Source organism: Panthera onca, chromosome E3, assembly GCF_046562875.1.
Source record: "Panthera onca isolate mPanOnc1 chromosome E3, mPanOnc1 haplotype 2, whole genome shotgun sequence".
Taxonomy (NCBI): Eukaryota; Metazoa; Chordata; class Mammalia; order Carnivora; family Felidae; genus Panthera; species Panthera onca.
This window is the reverse complement of record NC_138354.1, coordinates 29,385,875-29,408,547: the sequence shown is the minus strand read 5'-3', so window position 1 is coordinate 29,408,547 and position 22,673 is coordinate 29,385,875. Positions and strand designations below refer to the sequence as shown.

Below are 22,673 nucleotides of genomic sequence, written 5' to 3'. Positions count from 1 at the left end.
TCAAATGACGTATGAAGCCATGTCATTGGCCCAGAGCCCCACAGAGGAAGGACCACCTGAGAGGACAGAGCCCTGAGTATTCAAAAGGGATGCCGGAGAGAATGAAAAATGTCAGGGCCTATGAAAAACAATACTAACTGGCCGAACCTTTGTCTTGCTTTTGTGCCTTCTTTTTTTTTTTTTTTTTTAATTTTTGCATGTGGTTCCTCACCCCCCCTCCGACCTTGGACTTAATGCTCAGATTCTGTGAGTCTTGCAACATTGCTGGGGAACTGGCCCTCGCCACACCTCCAGTTCTAGCTGGGGCACACAAGAAATTCTGGCTTTTGCTCCATGGGCCTGTGACCCTCTTTATCTTCTGATGTGGGAATATTTTGCTTCTGATTATGACAATAATACCATAGTCCGCCCTCGAGGAAGTGCACATAACTTCCCACCCTGTAAATGTGGGCTTCGCTTGGCGACTTCCTTCCAAAGAAGACAGTATGGGAAGGAGTGGGGTGGAGGGGGAGAATAACTTCACAGGGGAGGAACCTGACAAACACTGCTCAGCTAGGTGTTCAAGGTCAGTGTCAGCATTGATGAGTCATCTGGAGAACATGTGACCTTGATAGAAAATGATGAGAATGGCCGTTCCTTCTGTGGTCTTTCTCTTTCAAACCCACAACCCCAGTCTAATGATCAGAAAAATATCAGACAAATCAGAATTGAAGGGCATTCTTCAAAATACCTGATGAGTACTCCTCCAGACTGTCAAGGAAAATCCTCCAAAACAAGGAAAACTGTCACATCCAAGAGGAGCCTAAGGAGACATGACCACTAAATGTCGTGTGGTTATCCTGGATGAAATCAGGAATAGAAAAAGGACATTAGGTAAAAACTAAGGAAATCTGAATAAAGTATAGACTTTAGTTAATTAAAAAACAAATCCTTGAGGGGCGCCTGGGTGGCTCAGTCGGTTAAGCGTCCAACCTCAGCTCAGGTCATGATCTCACGGTTTGTGAGTTCGAGCCCCGCATCGGGCTCTGCACTGACAGCTCAGAGTCTGGAGCATGGTTTGGATTCTGTGTCACCCTCTCTCTCTGTCCCTCCCATGCTCACACTCTGTCTCTCTCTCTCTCAAAAATAAATAAACATTAAAAAAAAAAAATCCTTGAGTATTTCCAATCCTGAAGCTCTTGCCTTTGTGGTCGATCTTCCTGTTGGGGCATGTCTTACTTCTTATGCTGGCCTTTCCATCTAGCATTTCCTGTGATCCAGCTTTGCCTCTGGCTTCCCCGCGTGCCATCTGTGTTGGTGAACATTGACCTTGGCCCACCCATGCTTACATGCAATCCTTGCACTGGCTTCCCTTGGCTGGTGCTCTCAGACGCCTCAACTCACACCCAAATCACCCCCATTCATACGATGGTTTATCCCATGCTATATAGTCCCCTGTCTCAAATTTTCTGAATGAAAATAATATTCTCCAAGCAGTTTATCCCTAAGTTTCCAGCCGGTGAGGGATGAAATGAGCCACATGATTTCTAGGCTAGGCAATTTTTAAAAACTGAAATATTACTTTTGACAGTCCCAATTAATTTTCCTCTAGATTCCAATAATTTTAGCCTCACCAAGCATGGTTTTCAGCAGCACCATCTGGTTTCCTACCCATCCTTGTGTGACCCTCGCCCTTCACTTACTTCGGAATTGGTTTGTAAATTGCAAGTGTTAGGGCATCTTAGTAGAGATGCATGAATCACGGCTCAGGATAGATTCATAATTGCCTATATTCATGAAATCATTGAGGTTGCAGGGCTGGAGGATGTTTTTTTAAATGAACTTGGAATAATAGAATGAACCTGCAGAAGTGCTGAGAAACATTTGTTGTTATGCAATTTTAATTGGACAATCATTCTATTGTTTATTACAGGGTTATCGATTTCCACAGTTTTAATTCGACATCCGTAACAATTCCCACTGAATTAGCGAGAATGTTTCATTCTCTTATATGGTCTCAAAGGATCTCAGAAACTAACCCAAGCCCTTCTGCTCAGGGCTGGGAGAAATATGACAGAGCTGTTTGATGATTCATTGAAGGTCACTTAGAAGTGTTGGAGGGAGGATGCCAAGTAATGAAAAATGACATTACACACTGCTAAATAATCTGCCGGAACTCGTGTGTCATCACCTTCAAAGCCCCACCTTGATGGTAACACACATTATTCAGATGAAAACCTTTCTAAAAATCCTCCTTTGAACCTGTAGTCCCAGTCTGTGTTGAGATATTGTCAACATCCACTAGGGTGATAAACCTTTGCCTTGGAGAGGGAGTTTGATTTTTTGGAACTACCAAAAGTCATTCTGAGCCAGATTGTGCAAATAAAGTGGGTAATCAGATCATGTGAATATAAAAACATGAATTTAAATGTGTTAAACTACTTCTCTTCGATGACTCATAAACTGATTTGAAAGCAATTATCAAAAAGTTTGTTTATTAGTACCTCTCCTTAATCCAGAAAGGATTTAATAGTGGTCTAAGAGCCTAAGAAACGTCTTAAAAGGCTTGAGGAATGTTGGTATTATTAGGATCATAAAGTGTTCCAAGATGATTTCCTTGAAGGATAATGTTCTAGAATACTTGTTTTTAAAAAAGAAATTGTTTCCATTACCTTAATATCACTCCCCCACCCCAGGCCTAGTGTTTGTTTTGTGGATGATGTAGGTGGGATACGTGGCTTTTGGTTGCTTCTCATCCTTAAGAAGACATGAGATGAGATGGTGTATGAGGTGGGGTATTCCCAATGAACAGAGTTCTGGGAAGGGAGGTAAAGGGGCCAGGGGTTCCCAAGGGGCTGATCTCCTGTGTCCTTTCCCATCCTTAGCTCCAGCTGTGGTGGATTCTAAGGTTGGATGCTTTCTCTTTTTTGATGGTGATGGTGATGTTTGTGGTGATGGTGATGATGATGGTGAATGATAATTGACACTTATCAAGATCTAACCTGGTCTTTTTGATGTACTAGCCTAGACTTACAATCTCTGACTCAACCCTCACTACAACCAATGAATAGTTTCTATTATTGTCTCAACTTAACAAATGATGGATGCTGAGGGTGGGTAAGGTTGCATAACCCACTTACCAACTGTGCAAATGGGATGAACAAATATTGCAAGTGAGTATTGTTGGTCCCACTTCACAAGCGAGAAAGAGGAAGCTCAGAGAATTTAAATAATGTGTCCAGGGGCACAAGCCAGTAAGGGGCAGAGCCAACATTCCAACTTGAGCCATGCTATCAGTTAAGCGGTGCTCTACCATGGCTGCTGGCACTAAGCTGGGTGACGTGGACAATGCCCAGTGAGCAAGAGGGCAGTCTCACTGCTCTGTTGTCCCATGTCCTTCGCTGAGCTGGTTCCTCCCTACAGACCAGAGTTTCTACCCTCAAGGATGATAATGATCCCATCCTAGGACCCTCCATGGTAGATTTCTTCGGCCTTCTCTATTATGTAAACTGTGATAGGCTGAATAATGGCACCTTCAAGATGTTCACAACCTAATCCACGGAACCTGTGAATATGTTACCTTGTATAGCAAACAAGAAGTAGGATGCTCCTAGGAGCACTCCTGAAAAAGTGGATCTAAACCAGTGATTCTCGGTCTGGGATAATTTTGCCCCCCAGGGGATAGTTGCAAATGTTTGAAGACATTGGGGTTGGTAGGTGTGTGCTACGGGCATCTAGTGGGTATAAGACAGGGATACTGTTAATAATCCTACGACACACGAGATGGCCCCCTCAGCAGAGAATGATCTGGCCCTAGATGTCACTAGTGCTGAGGGTGAGAAACTCTGGTCCAGGCAAGGGGCTTAGAGGCTACTGAGTGAAAGTAAGATAAAACCCTTGCCTTAGCTTCCATCCCCGAGCTTTCAGAATGGCCTTCAGTATTCTCACATTCTACTTCTTTACCCCCAGTTTACAGATAAGGACACCGAGGCTTACTTTAAGCCTTAAGGTTTACTTCAGCCTGAAGGTTAAGTCATTTGCCCAAGGTCAGCAGTTAGAAAGGGGCAGAGCCGGGATTTATACCCAAGTTGGCTTGACTCAGGAGCTTGTTTCTTAACCCCAGGGCTGAGGGTGCTGTCTCCTAATTACTGTTGCGACCTCAGACAAGTCAGATGTGGCTGAGAAACTAGAAACTCAGAGAAGCTAAAAAATGTGCCCAAAGTCACTTGAGAGAATAATAACCATTGTCAAGATTTGGAGGCGAGTCAGTCTCCTCCGCTGCAAAACCTTCCTTGCGGGGTGATCGTGAGTATAAAGAGGACACTTGGGGAGACGCGGTGCCCCAGGAGGGATGATTACCAGCAGGACCCGGGCGGCACCCTCCTTCACAAGGCAGGCTGGGGAGGGGGTGGAGCAGCCAGGAGCGTTTGAACTAAAAGCAGTTACTTCGTCTTCTTGGGAAATGATGAGTCATTAAAAGCAACCGACTGTTTCCTATTATATTCACATTATACCAAGAAGGGGGAGATGCTTGGTGCATCCCATAACGCAACGTTTGGGGGCTGAAATGAGCTTCTTTCCTACGTGAATGATTGATGACAATAAAAGACTGGGGTGTCCCCAGGAGCCCTAGGAATGCATCAGGATATTCTCTGCCCAGTAATGGGGCTCAGATATATTTCCCTGGTATTTAAGACTGTTGGGTGGGAGGACATGCCTATGCACACCCAGTGCTGAGCTAAGGCACTGGCTCCTGACAGAGGGCTGGGGGGAATCTTCTGGACCCTGCTTCCAGGCAGGCAGAACGGGAGGACCACGGTCTTACCTAGAGGGACAGAGGAATGGGCCAAATGCAAGCTGTTGTTCTCCAGATGCGATGACCCTCATTCTGTTTCCTTCCCCGCGTTAGTCTGGCTTCCTCCAGGGGAAGGACACAGGATGACAGTCAGAATGCTATTGAGCACCCTTTGTCGTGCCAGGCACCACACCCAGCCCTTGACATTTTAGTTCACCTCCACAGCAGCAGCTCTGTGAGGTGGGAGGTACTGGCCCATTTTACAGAAGAGGAAACTGAGTTTAGGAAGATTAAGTGGTGTGTCCAGATCCCACACTTTGTGGTAGATCTGAGACTTGAACCGGAATCTGCCATCAGGAGTGAGCTGATGGTGAGCTAATGACCTTCTTCCCTGACATGTAAGCCCTTTCCTGGAAGCTCAACCTGACAAGAGCAGGGATTTCATCTATCTTGTTCCATCCCTGTTGCTTAGAGCGGTATCTGGCACAAAGTGGGTTTTTAATGCATATTTATTAAAGGAGTAATAAGAACAGATATTACAGAGAGAGTTATAGAAAGAACTTGCTATATGCCTGTCACTTACATACATCACCTATGAAATGGGTATGATTGTCCCTACAATGCAGATGAAGAAACTGAGGCCCAGAGTCATCAATGGGTGGGACCAAGGTCAGCAGAGGAGCCAGCCCTGAGACCCCAAAACCCATGCCCATAACTGTCCCCTTCACTTGCCCTCTTCAGGGGCTGCCTCGCTCCCTCAGCACCTGCACCCACCAGTTTTTTTCTTTGCTCCTTGTTTCTTCATTATTTTTTAAGTTTATTTACTTATTTTGAGAGAAAGCACATGCAAGAGTGAGCAGGGGAGGGTCAGAGAGAGAGAGAGAGAAAGAGAGAGAGAATCCCAAGCAGGCTCCGTGCTGCCACTGCAGAGCCCAAAGCGGGGCTGGATCCCATGAACTGCGAGATCACGATCTGAGCCAAAACCAAGAGTCTGATGCTTAACTGACTGAGCTACCCAGGCGCCCCCTTTGTTTCTTTATTTTAAATCTACCTTGAGTAGATAACATCTGTTCATGCTAAAATTCAAATATAGCTAATAGCAATGCACCAACATCAGTGTCTTGGTGATGTTAGCAGTAGTGGGAAGTAGGTGAAGGGTATATGGGAAATCTCCGTGGTATCTGTAACTTCTCTATAAATCTAAAATCACTCCCAAATGGGAAGTCTATTTAAAAATTCAAACAAGGGGGGAGGTGGCACCTGGGTGGCTCAGTCAGTTAAATGTCCGACTTCAGATCAGGTCATGATCTCATGGTTTGTGGGTTCGAGCCCCTCGTCAGGCTCTATGCTGACGGCTCAGAGCCTGGAGCCTGCTTCGGATTTTGCGTCTCCCTCTCTCTCTGCCCCTCTCCTGCCTGTGCTCTGTCTCTGTCTCTTTAAAATAAATGTTAAAAACTTTTTTTTATTTCAAACAATGGACATATTAGGTGGAAGTGATCGTCCCAACACTGACCCCTCCCAGTCCCCCACAGACAACTACCATGGCCCTTGTCTCACGTGTCCTTCTGAGGATGTTCCAAGGATGCTAGGCATCTCAGAAACGTTTGTTGGGGCCGAAATGAATAGGTCCGCTCATGTAATTGCCTCTATGATATGAGCTGGGTTGAAATAATGACTCAAAATGGCTGATGCATCTTTGGGTGAGAAATTTGATACACGGTTGAGAATTTTCCTTCCAGCTTCTGTTCTCATTTAATTTTCCAGGGACAACACCAGAGTTTGGGCCTATTGCTTTTTGTCAAGGGACCCTCAGAACTGCATTCTGTTGAGTCAGGTGACAGACTGTCAGGTGCAGATATGAACTTGACTAAGTGACCTCCGATGCCCTTCCAACCCAAAGGGCTGGGATTCCATTCTACGACGGCTTTTCCAGGGGTGTGGTGGGGTGACAAGGGTACCCTCCGTGGTACCCAGATGCTTCTAGCATCAAACAACACCGAACTACATTGTGGGAAAATCACTCCTCCCCCCACCCCTGCCATTATCAACCTTCACGATCACCAAAGAAGCAAGCCTCAATTTGGTGGTCTGCCTTTAATGCCTCTTTAGCACTTGTGAGCTTTCTAGAACTTGCTAATCCACATTGTTAAGAAAGAAAAATTCAGGGGTGCCTGGGTGGCTCATTCGGTTAAGTGTCCAGACTTTGGCTCAGGTCATGATCTCAAGATCTGTGGGTTCGACCCTGCGTCGGGCTCTGTGCTGACAGCTCAGAGCCTGGAGCCTGCTTGATTCTGTGTGTGTGTTTCTCCCTTTGCCCCTGCCCCGTTTGTGCTCTTTCTGCCTTTCAAAAATAAATATTAAAAATTAAAAAAAAAAAAAAAAGAAAGAAAGAAAAATTCGGCTTCATTCTGAGCATTTAGCCAGAATTTAATAACATTGCTTTGTTTCCATTGGAATTATTTTTATGGCTCCTTCCCAATTATGCTAAGTGATAGTGACTTACTCTTTATGGATATGATATGAGATTTCCTTTAAGGAGTTTATTTGAATAAAAGAATAAAAAGTCAGCCTAAAGAACTATTGAGGAAATGATTATATAGAGAGTGGCTTTGCTCGGGCAGCTTTAACAAAATACCATAGACTGGGGGGCTTAAACAACAAACATTGATTTCTCACAGTTCTGGAGGCTTGGGAGTCCAAGGTCAAGGCACTGGCACATCTCATGTTTGGTGAGAACCTCTTCCTGGCTTGTAGATGGCTGTCTTCTCACTGTGTCCTTGCATGGGGGAGAGCAGAGAGAGAGAAATCAAATCTGATGTCTCTTCTTATAAGCACACTAATCCCATCATGGGGCCTCACTCACATGACCTCATCTAACCCTAATTACCTCCCAAAGGCCTCATCTCCTAATACCATCAGACTAGGGTTTAGGATTTCAACCTATGCATTTGGGGGATGGGACCCAAACATTGAGGCCACAGCAGGTAGTACATGGCTGTGGTGAATTCTGTGCAGTGATTGAGGTTTGGGAAATGCTCTTCGATAGCCCTTTGATCTACAGCATGGGCTTTGAAATCAGAACGACCTGGGTCTGAGTTCCAACTCTGGGACTCCCTAGTTCAGTGATTGTGACCAATCACTTCTGATCTCTCTGAGCCTCACTTATTTGTCTATAAAGGAAGGGCAATAATGATAGTATCTTCCTGCCAAGGCATTTAGGTACATGGTGACACAGCACCATGCTGACCAGCAATGTTCCACGTGAGTGACCTCTGGGGGCGTATACCATGTGTGTGAAAGTTACAAGGCAGAAATAAGAGGAGGGATTGTCCGGGGACCCTGGGCTTAAATTCCTACTTGGACCCATCATTGGAAAGGGAGGACTTCACTGTTCCCCAGCATGGTTTTACCCCTTCCTGCCTATATTTAAATTACAAGCTTCTAGGAGATTGCCAGCCCTCATCTACCATCACCACTGACCCCACCCTGTCCCAGGACGGCTTTAAATTTTCAAGGTATGTAATGAGACCTGTTGGTGCGTCCCAGTCATGCCCAGTGCTCAGCTCTTGCTTGCTTGTGGGGCAGTGCTAAAATGAGGGCATGCATTTCCCTGGTGTGGTGGCATTTGGGGATAAAAAGATGGATTTAGCTGCCTCATCCCCCAGAAGTGACTCAGCTCCTGGGAGCTCAGTGACGTCAGTGGCAGTTAGAGCCCTGGGGACTTCCATGCTTTAGAGCGTTGCTCTCTCTACGCAGCAGCCTTGTGACCGCCATCTTCTCTAGCCAGCCAGAAAAACTATTGCGTCTTTTTCCAGGATTTGTCCTCCTCATGGGCACACCCATCCAACAGCTGTTGGATGCCTGCCTTCTAGCAGGAAAATGTTGTCAAGAAAGTTTCCATCATGCTAGTTCTATCATGGAAGCCCAGTCTACAAAGAAGGTGATCGTGTGTGACATTCATTTCTTCATGACCGATACCAGCATTTCTCAGAGTCTGGTGTAAAGACCTCCTTCATGAGGTCCCCAGACACAATGCCTCAACCTGGTCTTACCCGTTTTTTTTTCTTTTCAGATTTTTATTTAAATTCTAGTTAGTTAACACACAGTGCAATATTGGTTTCAGGAGTAGAATGCAGTGATTCATCACTTCCATACAACACCCTGTGTTCATCACAAGTGCTCTCCTTAATGGCCATCCCCCATCTAGCCCATCCTCCACCCACCTCCCTCCATCAATCCTCAGTTTGTTCTCTGTTATTAAGAGACTCTTACGGTTTGTTTCCCTCTCTCTTCTTCCCCCTTCCCGTATGTTCATCTGTTTTGTTTCCTAAATTCCACATGAGTGAAATTGTATAGTGTTTGTCTTTCTCTGACTGACTTATTTCACTTAGCTTAATACATTCTACCTCCATCCATGTCATTGCAAATGGCAAGATTTCATTCTTTTTAATGGCTGGATAATATTCCATTTGTGTGTGTGTGTGTGTGTGTGTGTGTGTGTGTAACACATCTTCTTTATCCATTCATCAGTCAGTGGACATTTGGGCTCTCTCCAAAGTTTGGCTATTGTTGATAATGCTGCTATAAACATTGGGGTGCATGTGCCCCTTCAAGTCTGTATTTTTGTATCCTTTGGGTAAATACCTAGTAGTGCAATTGTGGATCATAAGGTAGTTCTATTTTTAACTTTCTGAGTAGCCGCCATACTGTTTTCCATAGTGGCTACACAAGTTTGCATTCCCACCAACAGTGCAAGAGGGTTCCCCTTTCTCTGTATCCTCGCCAATACCTGTTGTTTCTGGTGTTGTTGATTTTAGCCATTCTGACAGGTATGAGGTGGTATCTCATTGTAGTTTTGATTTGTATTTCCCTGATGATGAGTAATGTTGAGCATCTTTTCATATGTCTATTAGCCATCTGGTTGTCTTCTTTGGAGAAGTGTCTATTCATGTCTTTTGTCCATTTCTTCATTGGATTATTTGTTTTTTGGGTGTTGAGTTTGATAAGTTCCTTATGGATTTTGGATATTAACCCTTTATCAGATATATCATTTGCAAATATCCTCTCCCATTCCCTAGGCTGCATTTTAGTTTTGTGAATTGTTTCCTTCACTGTGCAGAAGCTTTTTATCTTGAAGTCCCAGTTGTTCATGTTTGCTTTTGTCTGCCTCTGGAGATGTGTCTAGTAAGAAGTTGCTCCAGCCAAGGTCAAAGATGTTGCTGCCTTTGTTCTCCTCTAGGATTTTGATGGTTTCCTGTCTCACATTTAGGTCTTTCATCCATTTTGAATTTATTTTTGTGTATGGTGTAAGAAAGTGGTCCAGGTTCATTCTTCTGCTGTCCAGTTCTCCCAGTGCCATTTGTTTAAGAGACTGTCTTTTTTTCCACTGGGTATTCTTTCCTGCTTTGTTGAAGATGAGTTGACCATATAGTTGTGGGTCCATTTCTGGGTTTTCTGTTCCACTGATCTATGTGTCTGTTTATGTGCTAGTACCATACTGTCTTGATGGTTATAGCTTTGTAGTACAGCTTGAAGTAACCTGGTGTTATCCTAACCACTTGGGGTAGAAACAGAGACTCTGCCTTTTTAACAAGCTGCCTGGATAATCACCGTGTCTGCTAACGCTTGAGAACAGATATTTCCCACTTACCCAGTGCAATAGAATATGCTCAATTTGGGGGGCACCTGGGTGGCTCAGTCAGGTGAGCATCTAACTTCGGCTCAGGTCATGATCTCATGGTCCATGGGTTCGAGCCCCGCATTGGGCTCTGTGCTGACAGTGTGGAATCTGCTTGGGATTCTCTCTCTCTCTGTCTCTCTCTCTCTGCCCCTCTTCCACTCGTGTCTCTCTCTCTCTCTCAAGAATAAATAAGTAAATCTTTAAAGTGGGGAAATTATAACATCTACCATCTAGGGCAGGCAACTTTTTCTGTAAAGGGTCAGACAGTAAATATTTGAGGTTTTATGGACCATGCAGTCTTTGTTGCAACTACAAAGTTCTGCTGTGGTAGTGTGAAAACAGCCATAAATAATGCCTCAATGAGCAATGACCAGTGTTGTAATAAAACTTTACTTGCACAATCAGGCAGGGGGCCGGATTTGGCCTGTGGCTATAGTTGCTAACCCCTCACCCAGGACGCTGTGAAGATTAAAAGAGATGAGGCCTATTATGAGCCTAGCACAGAGCCTGGCACAGAGCACTATCCACAAGTCGGCATTCTGTCTTCTATCTGATGTGAGGTCTAGCCTTTGCTCGTTTCTCCAGGGGAAGGAAAGTTTCCAGGAGCAAGGCTTTTCAACACAGGTATCAGCCCCATTCTCTGTTCCACGTCAATGCTAAATGTTCATCTCGGCACCTGGAAATTGGTAAAATGCCAATCCATGGTGGGTGATTAAGTCTTTGTCCCATGTTTCACCCCAGGGTGTACTGCTGTTTTCAGCAACTGTCCCATGGAAAACAGATTACCCATCTGAACCATGATCTGAGAAATGAGGATACTTATATCTGCTGGGTCCCATCCATAGATGCATTTAGCCCTTGCCCAGAGGCCTTGCCCATTTAGAGAGAGAGAGAGAGAGAGATTGAGCACTGGGTTTGCATTCTGTCTCTGCAACATTCTGATTGTGTGATGTTGGCCAAGTCACTTCCTTCTCTAAGCCTCAGATTCATCAGGTATAAAACAGGGATTAAATGAGATCATATGAGGTCTCAGCCACAGCATAGAACATGGCAGCTATTGAACCCCATTTTGCAAAGGAAGAAAGAGAAGCTAAGAGGTAAAGGGCCTATTCAAGCTCATATAGCCCGTGACTGGCTTCAGACCAAGGATCTCTAACTCTGCCCCTCCCCCTGACTGCTTCCTGGGGCCTGGGCTGCTTCCAGCTAGGGCTGACTCCTTGTGCAGTGACCAAAGCTCTTTGAGAAGTTGACATGGCTATTGGGGGAACTTGCAAGCTATTTAACTTTGGTGGGCTGAATAGTGCTCTTCCCAAATTCACATCCACCCAGAACCTCAGAATGTGACCTTATTTTTGGAAATAGGGTCTTTTCAGAAAAGGACAGAGAAGGACACGCAGAGCCACAGGGAAGATGGCCACATGAAAATGGAGGCAGAGGTTGTAACAATACTGCCACAAGCCAAGGGTTGCCAGGATCTGGGAGAGGCAAGGAGGGACCCTCCCCCAGAGCCTTTGGAGAGAGCACAGCCTTGCTGACACCTTGATCTGGGACTTCCAGCCTCCAGAACGGAGAAAAAATAAAGTCCTGTTGCTTTAAGCCACCGAGTTTGCACTGATCTGTTATGGCAGCCATGGGGAACTAAGACACTGCCCTTGACTCTCAGATGTGGATGGACAGTGGTAGTTGGACTCAGAGCACCTGTGTGCAAAAAGGGCAGCCGTGATGGGGCAAAGCACCAGCGTTTTGGAGGCAGACAAGGGCTCAGCTCCTTCCTTACTCAGCTCTGGGCTTCGTTTCCTTGTTTGTTCAACAGAGAACATCTTGATCCTGCTGGCTTATGGTGAGGATTAGAAGAGATAGCACGGCAGAGCGGGCTGGTGGTAATAACAAAGGGAATCGTCACCATGCACGGAGGCTCTCATCCCTTGGTTAATTCCATCCTCACAACTGCCCTGGGTGGTGGGGTCCCTTATTGTCCTCACATTACAGATGAGGAAACTGAGTCACGAGATGTTAACTAACTCTCCTGGGCCACATAGCTAGTGAGGGGCAGAGCTGGGACACAAGCTCTGGCCACCTGACTCCAGAACACCCTCTACCCCTCCTCCCCACAACCCTCTATTACCCTGTGCCCAGAGTCCCTGCTCCCCCAAGCTGGTCCTCCAGCCTGATTGGAGCCTGGCACAGAGTAACAATTAATATTAACTTTTTTCTCCTGTCCTTTCCTTTCACCCTCTTTCCTCAAGTCGGACCTCATTGCTGCAGCCCCGGGATCCATCTAGGTCTGGTGTCAGGGGCAGTAGGACCCCAAATCTGATTCCAGGGACCTTGAGATCATGACTCAGCATGTCACATGGACAATTCCTAAAATTCCTCCTTAGACATCTGTCTCTCTTCTCAAGTCTCAGTCCTGAGACAGCTCTTCTGCTCCCCCTCCCTCTCTCTCCTCTTTCTCAGACTCACGCCCTCCTTCTCTCTGGCTCCCCTTCCACCCGCATTTCAGCACCAGCTCAGCCGGACAGAGGACAGCGGCATGATCTCCAGGACCTCCTGCGCTTGGAGGGCTGGGGGAGGGGATAGTGAATACCCTTGATTTAACATTTCCTCCCACTGCCCATGTCCCCGCCATCCATCTAGACCACTGTGCGCTGCCTTCCTCCCCAACTCAACACCATGCACTGTCCATGCTATGAAATCTAGGAGCTCTCGGAAAATATAAGGAGAAACAGATGCTGTTCCGAGAAGCCAGGCCAGGTAGGGAGGGAGACGATCTCCAGCAGACCTACGGCTGTAATGCCACCGTTTCTTTGCCCTGACTAATTTCTTGGTCCTTCCCCTTGCCTTTATCCTCATTATCTCATACAAATTACGAATTATCTCAGAGAGTGTTAGGGAGGCCATTCATTTCAAGGTGAGAATCAGCTAAAGGTAATTGCCCTTCCTTCCAGATTCCTCAGCAAAATGGGGGATCCTGATGGGTGGAGAGGAGGCTTATGGAATGGATGTTATTAGGGGTAGATGATTGAAGGGAATGACAATTTACCCCTGATCCTGGAGAACCCAGGACCAGGAGTTTCCCAGCAGTCGTACGGGCTTCTGCGAGTGGGCAACATTCTGAGATCCAAGCTGGCAGGGGGTGACTTCAGGGAAGTCTGCAGTCCCCAGCCCCTGGGGAGTGTGCAGGGCCAGGGGTCCAGGTCATAGGAGGGAGACAGGTAGAGAGACAGCAGCTTTCCAAACCCTTGACTTGGAGGTAAGGAAAAAGACAAACACCAGGCAGCAGAACCAAGGTGCCGGGTGTAGACGGGACAAGCAGCAGTAGGTCATGTGAAATTGGCTTCACTAAAGCAAGAATCTCTCCTCCCCTGTATCTTTGGCTGTACCTGTGAAAGACTGTAGGATCTGTATCCGTTAAAACCTAGCCATTCACTCTGGCAGTGTGGCCTAAAGACACCTCTTAGGTGCACGTAAAGATTGAGCTTAGAGAATGCTCATTACGGGGCTGTTTGTGGTGGAGAAAATGGAAAACAACCCAAGTGCCTGGGGGTTGGTGGAGTGATTCATGATACAGCCACAAATAGAAGACTACTCAGCCTCTCACACTGCTGCTGGGGAAGAACATCCGAGGATGTGCGAAAATGCTCACGATATGTTCAATGAAAAGAACAGGTAATAAAATGTGAGACCCTAACTTTATATTACAAAAACCAGACCTGTATAATGATGGATACATATGTATATAATAGTGTGTGGGAGTATTAACATTTTAGTAAACATTTTTCCAGTTTTTTAAAAGAAAGATATGTGTATTCCCTATATATTGCAAGTTTGAACCCTTAACAACTCTTTTTAAGTTTTTTTAATGTTTTATTTATTTATTTATTTATTTATTTATTTATTTTAACGTTTATTTATTATTGAGAGACAGAGAGAGACAGAGCATGAGCAGGGAAGGGGTAGAGAGAGGGGGAGACACAGAATGTGAAGCAGGCTCCAGGCTCTGAGCTGTCAGCACAGAGCCCGATGCGGGGCTCGAACCCACGAACTGTTAGATCGGGACCTGAGCCAAAGTCAGACACTTAACCGACTGAGCCACCCAGGCGCCCCTGTACTCTTAACAACTCTTAAACAACATCAATTTTATCCTCTGGTAACAACCATTTTACTCTGTTTTCTACGAGTTTGACTTTTTAGATTCCACATACAAGTGATCATCATATAGTACTTGTCTTTCTCTCTCTGACTTTTCTCACTTAGTGTAATGTGCTCAAGGCCCATCCCTGCTGTAACAAAGGATATCCTCCTTCATCATGGCTGAATAATATTCCATTATATATATACTTTTTTATCCATTCACCCATTTATAGGCGTTTAGATTATTTCTTATCTTTGCTGTTGTGAAATGTATGTATGTACGGGTATATATAATATTATGCATAGAAAACACATAAAAAACCATATGTGTTACCCTATGTATGCACACCACATATATATTATATATAATCATGTAAATTGCCATATATAATTGGAAGAATTTACACCAAAATGTTAATAGCAATATATGTGCTATTACATATACATATATAAGTATACACATGCATCCATATTGTCATGGACTGAATCTTTATGTCCCCCCTGAATTCATATGTTGAGGCCCTAATAACCAGGGTGGCTAATTTAGAGAGAAGGCCTTTGAGGAACTGACCGGGGTTAAATTAAGTCATAAGGCTGGGGCCCTGATCTGACAGGATTAGTGTCCTTATAAGAAGAGACACCAGAGAGCTCTCTGCCTCTGTGTGTGCAAAGAAAAGGCTGTGTGATCACACAGTGAGAAGGTGGCCATGTACAAGCCTGGAAGAGGGTTCTCACTAGAAACTGATGCTGCCAGACCTTGAACTGGGATTTCTAGTCTCCAGCACTGTGAGAAAGTTAATGTCTATTGCTTAAGCCCCAGCCTCTGGTATTTTGTTACTGTAGCCCGAGTGAATGAATATACATGCATATATAGATACATATATGCATATGTATGTAGTGTCTTTCCATATATATGGTAATATACACAGTTTAAAAATATATTCTTTTATGTATATTGCCATAAATATAATTCTGATCATAAATATGAAACAGGAAAAATGTCTATCAAAATGTGGATAGTGGTTCTCTCTGGGCAGTGAAGTCATGGATGACTTTATTTTGTTCTTTTTCGCTTACCTATTACCTGAATTTTCTACAACAAACTTGTCTTACTTCATATTACTCTGACTTACGTTACTTGGTGTTCTTGTAAGATAATAATTCAGAGTATTGCTATAAAATAATTATTATAAAATGCTTTTCTGCCTAACATTGGCCATGGTCTTGATGCTGGGACAGGGATAAATGGCTGTAGTCAAAGAGAGCAGAGACTCAGGAGCTGGGAACAGGCAGGGACTGTCAAGGCCATATATAGAACCTTGAACAGGTTTGGTGAGCCAGCAGAGCCTCCTCTTGTTCATAACAGGGTTCACATGGAAAACGTCTTTCCCAGTTTCCAAAGGGCTGGCTCATAAACACGCACGTGCACCCTCCTGGAGTGTCAAGGACGCTGGGGCAAGGCTGCCCCCTGGAATGGGGACAAGGGCTAGCCTAAGGGAATTCTTGAAAACCGGCGTGGCCTTGGGGTCTTGACGCCTACGATTCCTGTCTCCTGCACAGATCAGCTGGACATCATCTCCATGGCGGAGACAACCATGATGCCGGAGGAGATCGAGCTGGAGATGGCGAAAATTCAGCGTCTCCGGGAAGTCTTGGTCCGACGGGAGTCTGAGCTCAGGTTTATGTGAGTGCCTCGGGGAGGCGGCCGAGGAAAGGAAGGGGTGTGGAGGGGAGGACACCCGGAGAAACTAACATTTGCTCTTTATGACTGTGGGCTGGGCGCTGGCATGAAGGCATTATGTACGTTTAAAAAGGCTTACTTGATTCTCACTACTGCCTGGAGAAATGGCTATCAGAGCCTTCCCTTTTAAACAAGAACTGAATTTGGGATGGAATTCAAGCCAGTCTGACTCCAAAGCCCAAGCTCTTTGTAGCCTTCCTTTTGAGAAGAGGAAAGGGATGAGAGAGGGAGACAGACAGACAGAGATGGGGACCCAGAGGTGGTACCTGTGCCCGTGTCATTAAGAGCGCACACTCTGGGTTCAGATAGTTCTGAGATCCAACAAAACTGGGAGAGCTTGGACAGCTTCTCTCTGGGCTACATTTCTCTCAGTTGAGAAATGGGGGGAAATGGTAAGACTTCTCTCCTGGGGTCACTGGCAACCTCAGAGTCACATGATTTGACCCTGTCTCCACGGGAGGAAGATACGCATTCTACCCATTCTTTCAGTGATTTCCCTGAGGCCAGTTAGGGGATTATCCTGTCTTGCAGATGAGCAAGACTGAGGCTCAGAGAAGTTAACCTGTTCAGGGCCTCCCAGCTAGTAAATAGAGCAATCAGGATTCAGATCCAGCTCTTCCTGCTTTCAAAACCCATATTCTCCTTATATGACCTCTGCATGGACTGCATCATGTGCCCTTCTCTCTCAGCCCATGAGACAGACCACTGTAGTAACATCTGCCATTTATTCGACTCTCTGTGTGGGCCAGTCCCTGTGCTAAATGCTTCACATGCACAAGAAGCCCATATCCCTTCTCACAGGAGCCCTTCGAGGAACGTTCTAGAACATCCCCCATCTACAGATAAGAAACCTCTTCCTTTTGATCTGGGAATACATGAGTGTCGAGTACATGAGTACTCAACATGAGTACATGAGTGTTGAGAAACAATCCCTCCCTTGTCATGTTTTTTGGGGTTTTGTTTTTCAGAAGAACTTGAGGAAGGATTGGTTGTGTGGGAGAAGTATCAGCAAAAATCAGGTGATTCCAACCACTGAGGTAGCCAGGACTGGACATGAGTTTGAGGTGCCTGTGGGGCACCCAAGTACAGATGAGTGGCAGGAAGTTCTGTGTCTCTGAGGTATGTGGGAGACCACTGAACCAGACGTAGATTCTCGGGGCTTGCCCACAGAACGGCCATTACTGGATTTGAGTAATGGGTATAGTCACCCCACATAAGCGAGTAGACCGCAAAGTCCAGGCCCTGGGGAAAGCTGAAATCTCCATGCTGCTCTTCCTCGTGGATGGAGTCAGGACACAGGGAAAGCCAGCTCTCAAACTTCTGGAGAAAAAGTATGGAAGGATTGAGAATTCAGTGGCAACAGGAGAGTTTGAGATTGCCACAGTCTATAAATTCTACAGGTATACCTTAGAGGTATTGTGGATTCAGTTCCAGACCCCCTGCAATAAAGTGAGTGTGAGTGAATATGGCTATAAAATGAGTACAATGAATTTTTTGGCTTCCCAGAGCATACAAAAGTTAGGGCTACCCTATACTGTTGTCTATTAAGTGTGCAATAGTGTTATGTCTCCAAAAAAAATGTGCATGCCTTAATTTGAAAAAATACTTTTTTTGCCAAAAAATGCTAGCCATCGTCTGGGCTTTCAGCGAGTGGTAAGCTTTTTGCTGGTAGAGGATCTTGCCTCGAGGTTGACTGCTCCTGACTGATCGGGCGGTGGCTGCTGAAAGTGGGGGTGGCTCTGGCAGTTTCTTAAAATAAAACAACAATTGGGGTGCCTGGGTGGCTCAGTCGGTTAAGTATCTGACTCACGATCGTTGAGTTTGCAGGCTCTCTGCCGTCAGCACAGAGCCCACTTGGGACCCTCTGTCTCCCTCTCTCTCTGCCCCTCCCCTGCTTGTACTCTCTCCCTCTCTCTCTCTTTCTCTTTTTCAAAAAGAAGCATAAAAAAAAAAAACCCATTAAAAATAAATAAAATACAACAACAATGAGGTCTGCTGCATCGATGGATTGTTCCTTCCGCGAACAATTTCTCTGTGGTCCATGGTGCTCCTCCTGGCTAGCCTCTCCCCCACAGTAGAACTCCTTTCACATCTGGAGTCCCTCTCAAACTCTGCCTCTGCTTCATCCATGAAGTGGATGGAATGTTGTCATTTCGACTACCTGCGCCTTCACCGGGAGGAGACTCCACCTCAAGAAGCCACTTTCCTGGCTCCTCCATAGGAAGCAGCTCCTTATTGGCTCAAGTTTCATCAAGAGCCTGTCGCAATTCAGTCCCTTCTTCGGGCTCCACTGCTAATGATGGTTTTCTTGCTATTTCTACCACATCTGCAGTGACTTCCTCCATCTCAGTCTTGAACCTTCAATTTGTAAAAAATACAATATCTGCGAAGCGTCATAAAGTGAAACACAGTAAAGGGAGGTGCGCCTGTACTACTGTATATGTGCAAATTAAAAGTCTTTCTTCCTCTGTTTTATGTTATTTTTTAAACAATTTCCCTTTTTATTAATGTTTATTTTTTTTTATTTTTTTTTTAACGTTTTATTTATTTTTGAGACAGAGAGAGAGCGTGAACGGGGGAGGGGCAGAGAGAGAGGGAGACACAGAATCGGAAGCAGGCTCCAGGCTCTGAGCCATCAGCCCAGAGCCCAACGCGGGGCTCAAACTCACGGACCGCGAGATCGTGACCTGAGCTGAAGTCGGACGTTTAACCGACTGAGCCACCCAGGCCCCCCTTAATGTTTATTTTTGAGGGAGACAGAGGGTGAGCGGGGGAGGGGCAGAGAGCGAGGGAGACACAGAATCTGCAGCAGGCTCCAGGCTCTGAGCTGTCAGCACTGAGTTCCATGCAGGACTCAAACCCATGAACCACGGGATCATGACCTGAGCCGGTCAGATGCTTAACCAACTGAGCCACCCGGGCGCCCCAATAATGTTTTTTATTAATTCTGATGGACAGTTTTACCACTTTCTTCTATTACTTAATATATAACCTTTAATCAGGATGTACTATCCACCAGAATTAAATTAGTGCCCAGGTCTTGCTTTCACATCTTTTTTCTATTTTTATACTTCCAATTTTTACTTCTTTATGTTCGCAGTGAGGATCACACTTATATTTGGTTCTAAAACTATAATTAAGCTTCTGTTCTCATATATAGATAGTTTTTAACATTAAAAGCACATGACTGGGCCTCGTATTCTTATGGAGCCAGCATACTACATAATTAAATTTGATTTTCTCCAGTTTAAAAAATACCCTACATGACTGACACTTATAATATCCTTCTCCTGTTTTAAAAGAAAGAAGACAGAAAACATATGAGTTCTAGAAAGTACCGAATAGCTCCCTCAGCCTGCAGGTGCTCAAGAGGGACCAGAGGTTGCTTTTGCTGCTACAGGAACAATGGCTGTCACTTTGCATCGACTGACCTTTGCACCGGGTGCACACATGTGCACACACACACACACACATACACACACACAGTATCCCAGCATATGGTACACGCCAGTGAGTGTACAAGGTATCACACTTGAGTGCACAAGGACAAGAATGGCTCACATTTAAGCTCTAGTTCTGTGCCAAGCACTGCATGAAACTCTTGACTTGGGACCTCACTGAATTTCCCCATCATGCCCACTTAGGGACAGATGTCAACTGTAGATGCTTGAAAGCAGCTATGCTCACCACCCTAGCACCAGTGCATCAGTAGATACTTGAATGAATCATGTTATTCAAAGAATACAGGAGGATGTCAGTGTAGTCAGGACAGAAGAGGGGCTCAGTGACATTCTCCAAGGGAGCGGCCGGCTTCCAGGCCCCTGGGGAGTCTTGCTGGCAGCCTGCAGACAATAGTGGATGAAGCTGATGGGTGCCCCCAGCTCCAGCCTGGCGTAGTACATAACCTTGCCTGGAGGTGCACCCACCTTGTCAATCTCAGAGGCACGTGATGGACCCCGGAAGGACAGGCTAGAGATCAGTGCCCACTCAGACCCGAACAATCGCCTCATCCATCATCCTGCGGTCTCCCAGGCTAGCAGGACATGCATGGGCCATTCTTGATTTAGTTTCCTAGCTATTTCTCAGAGCCAGGCCCTTACACAGCTAGAGGGGCCCTATTTTGCATCCCTTTTATTTTTTTTAGGTTTATTTATTTTGAGAGAGAGTCTGTGAATGGGGGAGGGGCAGAGAGAGAATCCCACACGCTGTCAGTGCAGAGCCCGACGTGGGGCTCGAACCCACGAACCACGAGATCGTGACCTGAAACGAAATCAAGAGTCAGACACTTAAGTGACTGAGCCACCCAAGCACCCCTCTTGTGTCCCTTTGAGAAGAGAAAATCAGAGGTTAAAAATTTTGCCCAAGGTTGCAATGGCTATTAAGTAGCCAAGCTAGGGTGCAATGATTCCAGAGAATTGATTGAGTGAATGAGGAAACAAACAAACGAAAGAAATACTTCATAGAGTATATACCACGAGAGTAGGAATCTTATCTTCCTTACTGTTCTGTCTTCCCAGAATCTTGAACAGCACCTGGCATTTATTCAGCAAAATAATATTTGTTGAATGTGCAATAAATTATTCTTTCACATTCCATCCTTACCCCAACAACTTCCCTACACACACACACACACACACACACACACACACACACACGGGTCCTTGGCACAGGATAAGAAAGAAATAGAATTTCAGACCTAACTAAGCATTTGCAGGTGGGGAAGCTCGGAGTGACAGGAATGTGACAGTCATGGACTGAAACAGTCCCAATGATTCTGGCTGTAATAACCAGGATGAGATTGGTTTTGTCACACCTGCTCCAAAGTCATCAAGTTAATACCCATCAGCTCCTGTGGAGGCTGTGTGAGTCAGACCATATTTCATGGTTGAGGGTGTCTTCTCACATTTACTGTCTCCTGCTACATTGACTCTTTTAAGAAAGGGTCCAATGGCTGCTGCCCCCCAAGCACTGCCCACCCCCCCACCCCCGCCCGTGTTTAGCATGTGTGTTTCCATGTTCTTGTCTTGCTGGTTCAACAATCCTCTTGCCAGGGTGGTGAGGAAGTAGAAGAGGGAGATTTACCCAATCCACAGAGAACTAGCATGGATTCATGAGAAGTGGACTCATGGGTCTTCCTGGCTCTCCCATGTCCTCGGTCTGTGTCCTTGGACGCATAACAGAGCACAAAAGAACTGCTGTTTACTTTTTATTTCCTTTCTTCTTCACCCAGCACTCGAGAATGCAAATTCAAACTCCTGGTTGGACGTGCACAATCCCATAATCTCACAATCCCACACTGGGTTTTGTCTTGTTCCGCCATCTTGAATTAAGTGTGGTAGAAATAGAAAGAATTCAGCTGAGGCAGGCTCAGTAAACAGGACTCACTCAGGACTTTTCCATACTTTCTCTGGAGATAAGTGATTTATTTGGAACCTAGAATGATGAGCTCTAACTTAGGCGGTGAGCTTTGCAAGTCAACCTGCTAGGAATTTGCTGTAGTGCCCTGTAAGGGTTCCCAGGGACCATAGAAATCAACATTTATTGAACCCTTCCAGTGGACCAACCCTGAGCACACATTATCACATAAGCTATGAAAAGTGCTTACTAATGGAAGGATGAATCAGGGGCAGCCTCCTGTTCGCCTCGACTAAGGTACGGTTCAGGGAAGGACTATGAGTGACCCTGGAGGGCACAGTGTATCTTCGCTCAATGTCTTCCTTAGCTTGTCCTCTGGTTTGTAGGTTGCTACATGGTCGTTGGAGCTCTCCTTCTTGAGGTTTGGTAATTTTATGAGCTTCATTTGAATGAGTCAATAAACCCCCCAGTATCACCAAAACGCCTGTAATAGGTGGCAAATGTCCCAGAGATAAAGCGTGAAGTCCGCTTTTTCTCTCCTTGATCCTCTGAGCTGCCCACCTCCAGTCCCTCCCGCTTCTGCTCCATGTCCCTATCCTGTCCTACGGAGGCTGCCGACAACCTCAGACTCATTTTCTCACCTTTAATTCCAAGCACTGAATCGCGCCATTAGCTTTGCAGAATTCTGCAGCCCGTGCCTGCCCGCCTCAGCATTTTTGCATCCTCTGTACAATCCTGGCCCTGCTGTTTATCTGGGTCTCAGATAATTAAGAATCTTCCGCCTCTGAGCAGGGGCAGGGGGTGGTTATCTTCATTTTACACCTGCTTGCTGGATTTGCATAAAAGGGATAGCGTGCTCTGTCTCTCAGCTTGCCCTGGGCAGTGGCAGCTTTTAATAAGGGAGACTCAGAACTGCAACAGGCAGGGGAGGCGGGGGTGTGTGAAGGATGGAGGTCAGGAGCGGAGCCCTTGCGTTTCAGCATTTCTGT

General features: G+C 45.7%; 1 protein-coding gene across 1 annotated transcript in view; it reads left to right on the top strand.

Moving 5' to 3' along the window:
- BMERB1 (bMERB domain containing 1) overlaps positions 1-22,673 on the top strand; it is a 121,710-nt gene that overhangs the window by 47,728 nt on the left and 51,309 nt on the right. Inside the window, exon 2 of the mRNA XM_060648582.3 lies at positions 16,149-16,272. Within this exon, the coding sequence (XP_060504565.1) occupies positions 16,149-16,272 (124 nt within the window). The remainder of the gene's footprint in view (positions 1-16,148; positions 16,273-22,673) is intronic.